The sequence below is a fragment of the Octopus bimaculoides genome, chromosome 24 (genome assembly GCF_001194135.2).
Source record: "Octopus bimaculoides isolate UCB-OBI-ISO-001 chromosome 24, ASM119413v2, whole genome shotgun sequence".
Taxonomy (NCBI): Eukaryota; Metazoa; Mollusca; class Cephalopoda; order Octopoda; family Octopodidae; genus Octopus; species Octopus bimaculoides.
In genome coordinates this window covers 13,477,314-13,481,958 of record NC_069004.1, presented here as the reverse complement: position 1 = coordinate 13,481,958, position 4,645 = coordinate 13,477,314, and the positions used below count along the sequence as shown (strand labels likewise).

General features: G+C 38.0%; 1 protein-coding gene across 1 annotated transcript in view; it reads right to left on the bottom strand.

Annotated features, from left to right (window-relative positions):
- Positions 1 to 1,703: 1,703 nt before the first annotated feature.
- LOC106882744 (dihydropyrimidine dehydrogenase [NADP(+)]) overlaps positions 1,704 to 4,645 on the bottom strand; it is a 56,733-nt gene continuing 53,791 nt past the window's right edge. The window contains exons 18-19 of the mRNA XM_052976520.1: positions 3,899 to 4,043; positions 1,704 to 2,125 (exon numbers count right to left, since the gene is read on the bottom strand). Of these exons, the coding sequence (XP_052832480.1) occupies positions 1,992 to 2,125; positions 3,899 to 4,043 (279 nt within the window). The 3' untranslated portion in view covers positions 1,704 to 1,991. The remainder of the gene's footprint in view (positions 2,126 to 3,898; positions 4,044 to 4,645) is intronic.

Genomic DNA, 4,645 nt, shown 5'->3' with positions numbered 1-4,645 from the left:
ATTTTAATCATTCTTTGGTTATTTGAATGTCTCTGAAATCATTGTTTGTTGCTGTGCACATTTTCCTTCCATGAACCAAGATTTTCTACAAACCATTATTTCTACCTGAAGGAACACTAATATCAAACAAAAGTAACCTGTTAATAGTTATATCTGCTCTGAAATCCTTTCTTTGTAACAAGGTTGCCTGATGGTTTAACTCTTTTATTACCATATTTCTGTCTTTGGTTCAATTAAATTTTTTAAATAATGAGGAGACTCATCAAGCCCAGTGAAACTGTAGTCGTGGCCGATGCTGGTGTCATGTAACAAGCATTTGTGCCAGTGACACGTAAAAAGCACCCTTTGAATGTTGGACCACATGGAGATGATAAGTGAGCAAGACCTTTGGCAATATGCCGTGCTTGAAAAGGCTCATCAAGACTAGTGAAATCATAGTTGTGGCCAATGCTGGTGTCACATAAAAAAGTACCCATCTTGGAGTGGTTGGCATTAGAAAGGGCATCCAGTCATAGAAACCATGCCAAATCAGATTGGAACCTGGTGCAGCTCCTGAGCTTAACAATTTCAGTCAAACCGTCTAACCCATGCCAGCATGGAAAGTGGATATTAAATGATGATGAGTGAAGATTTTTACTAAAATATCTTTCTCATTTAAGCAACTGTATTTCACATATAAAACTTAACCTAATGACCCCATTATTTTGTTGTTTTTACATGAATCACCCCTTTTGGCTACCTCATTAACACCCCACTTTTCTTCAACACCCCCTTGGAACTTTCCACCACCCCAAGGGCGGGGGGGGGGCAATACCGCCCACTTTGAGAACCACTGTTCTAAAGAAAAGTGAAAAGTGTTGTCTACCATGCTAGACAGCTCATTTCATCATTGCCACCTGGAGTCGATGTAATTGACTTAACCCCACCCCCAAAATTCCAGGCCTTGTGCTTATAGTAGAAAGGATTGTTATGTCTGTTTCTGTAGTCCGCCTCATCCTTCGCTCTGGTGGCAAATAAATGAAATTATTATTATTATTATTATTATTATTATTATTATTATTAAAGCGGCAAGCTGGAAGAATCGTTAGCACACTGGACAGAATGCTTAGCAGTATTTCACACATCTTTTCAGTCTAAGTTCAAATTCCACCAGGGTCAACTGTCTTTCATCCTTTTGGGGTTGATAAATTAAGAACCAGTTCAACTGTTCTCCTCCCCCAAAATTTCAGGGGAATGTGCCTATTGTAGAAAGGATTATTGTTGTCATTGTTATTATTATTATTATTATTATTATTATAGCAGCAAACTGGCAGAATCATTAGCACGCCATGCAAAATGCTTAGTAGTATTTCGTCTGCCGCTAAGTTCTGTGTTCAAATTCTGCAGAGGTCAACTTTGCCTTTCATCCTTCCAGGGTCGATTAAGTAAGTACCAGTTGACTTATCTCCTCCCTTGAAATGGCTGCCCTTTTGGCAAAATTTGAAACCATTATTATTATCAATATTATTAATCAACATTCATTTACCATGCGGGCATGGGTTGGAAGGTTTTTACCAGAGCTGGCAAGCAGGAGACTAGGTTCCAGTCTGATTTGGCTTGGTTTCTACAGCTGGATGCCCTTCCTAACACCAACCACTTTGCAGTGTGCTGGGCAATTTTACATGGCACCAGCATGGGCGATAAATAAAAATCAAACAAAAAAGAAATGTTACATATAATAATATTTAATTTGAAATTATGTATACATATATATAAAGACATGTACATACATATGACATACATATATACACATATATATATTACACACACATGCATACCATATAGATATGTATGGGTCTGTGTGTGTATATATATATATATATATGTCTGCATGTATACATATATGTATGTATATATAATTGATTAAAAAGAATTTATTTATAAACAATTAAACAAATGATTTATAAGTGATTAAATTTTTATCATTCTTTGGTTATTTGAATCTGTCAAGATCAATACTCTCCAAGCTGGCTGCTGGTGCTGATTTTAAGTGGGAACGGACCTCTCTTTGGGGCAAATGGTGTTGTACGTGGTATCATTTCGATGCAGTCAATAATGGGACACACAGATGCACAAAGGTTGCAACCTGCAAGTAAACAAGCGAATGATGAATGAAGAAATTGGGTAACTGATCCACTAGATCAAAGATAAGGAGCACATAAAACAGAAATAACATGATTGTCAGATATGGAGGAGATCATCATCCTCATGACCTTTCGAGGTCAATAAATTAAGTACCAGTCAAGTACTGGGGTAGATGTGATTGACTTACCTGCTCCCTACAATTTTCAGGCCTTGTCCCTATAGTAGAAAGGATTATTATCATCATACATCTTTGTTTCCATGCTGGCATGGGTTGGATAGAACTGGCAGGAGGGCGGCGAGCTGGCTGGGCGAAATGCTTAGCGGTATTTCGTCTGCTGTTACGTTCTGAGTTCAAATTCCGCCGAGGCCAACTTTGCCTTTCATCCTTTCGGGGGTCGATAAATTAAGTACTAGTTACGCACTGGGGTCGATGTAATCGACTTAAACCCTTTGTCTGTCCTTGTTTGTCCTCTCTATGTTTAGCCCCTTGTGGGCAGTAAAGAAATAAGAACTGGCAAGCAGGAGAGCTGCACCAGACTCTAATCTGATTTGGCTTGATTTCTATGGTTGGATACCCTTCATAATACCAACCACTTTACAGAGTGTGCTGGGTACTTTTTACATGGGACCAGTTTGGTAAATATTAGAAAAAACAGCTGGTGTGTCATCCAGCCATGTTGGGCGACTTATTTGGATCAATGTGACTCTTTCACACCAATGTCCCAATCGAGTGATGAGGCATTAATGTCTGACTTAGGTTTTTAGTCACATTGGTCTCTCATTAGCTGAAATATCTCATCTACACAACAGTTTGTTGTCTGTTCATCTGCTCAGCATCTAGTGATACTCGTCATTAACTCAATAAATTCACTTGCTGAAATAGTTTGCATCCACCATCCTGTGTTCCTATGATTTCAATGTACCTTGGTTCAGATAGTTATATGCTACTTAACCCATAGCTGAGACCCTAACAGGGCCCTGCAGGCCCAAATACCTCTGGCATGTCGTCTATCATCATGTTGAACCATTAATCTCTACACATTTTTTCTTTCTGTTTTTTCTTTGTTGGTCTCTCTCCATTTTTTTTTTTTCTCTCAATTCCTTCTGCTCAAGAACATAGGCTCGAAATGTCAAAAACTTTTCCATTCTTCCCAAGCATCAAACTAATACACCCACTCGTTTGTTCCCTCACTGGTCTTCGTCTTTTGTTTTCCTTAAATTTGAACGATACATAACTAAGAAGATGGATATGTGTGTCACACATTGGGATTACACAACTACAACAACATAGTCACATGCCTCTACATCAGACATCAAACACACCTCATCAAACCAGTCACATTCACAGAAGAGAGAGTGTCAGACCCAAAAAGTTTATGTAGGCACAGATATGGCTGTGTGGTAAAAAGCTTGCTTCCTAACCACATGGTTCTGGGTTCAGTCCCACTGTGTGGCAGCATGGGCAAGTGTCTTCTACTATAGCTCCAGGCCAACCAAAGCCTTGAGAGTGAATTTGGTAGATGGAAATTGAAAGACGCCTGTCATGTGTGTAAGTGTGTGTGTCTTTGTGTTTGTTTGTCCCCTCGTCACTGCTTGTCTTAGTGTGTTTACATCCCTGTAACTTAGCGGTTTGGCAAAAGAGACTGATAGAATAGGTACTAGGCTTAAAAAATAAGTCCCGGGGTTGATTCATTTGACTAAAAACCATTGAAGGCAGTGCTCCAGCATGGCCATAGTCAAATGACCAAAACAAGTAAAAGAATATTCCACTTACCTGTACAGTTATCTGTAACATGAGCTTTGTGAGTCACAGAGTCAAAAGTTATTGCTTGATATCCAGAGTCGTTGCACACCATGTAACACTTTCCACAGTTGATGCACAAATCCTGCAGGGGGTAGGAGAACAGAATTAAAAAATAATATCAATATAATTTAGAAGTGTTAATATTAGAATTTAAAGTTGATGTAATTAACAGATTGTAACAAATTCCTTATAATGTCAGTTTTATATGGACACACTGAGTGAGATGCAGTTTGGTTTTGTGCCAGGGCAAAGCACTACTGATGCTCTCTTCTTAAGAAGGCAACTGCAGGAGAAGTACTTAGCAAAAAATAACACAGCATCAGATCATTATTGAGAATAGATTTAAATAAATATCTCATTTTTAAGTTTGTTCTTGTTACTGCAGAGACGACCTTCTGAAGAAAGGTATTTATAATTAGTTCAATAGCATTGCAAGTTTCAATCTCCACTTATCACTCTGGTCTGACTTGAATCCACTAGCAGATTATGCAGGATGTCCTATCACTGCTTATTTATCTGTTAATTTCTGTGGAAAACAAGATAATTAAATCTACCACAGCATTAAATCAGTAATAAAAAAAGATTTACATATCTCATTTTTAAGTTGTTTCTCAGGTGTTGGTTTGATGGCCTAATGGGTAAAGGTGTTAGTAATTTAACTAACAAACTTGTATGAAGGTAGAGGTTTCAATCTCTATCTAGAAATATATTTTTTAA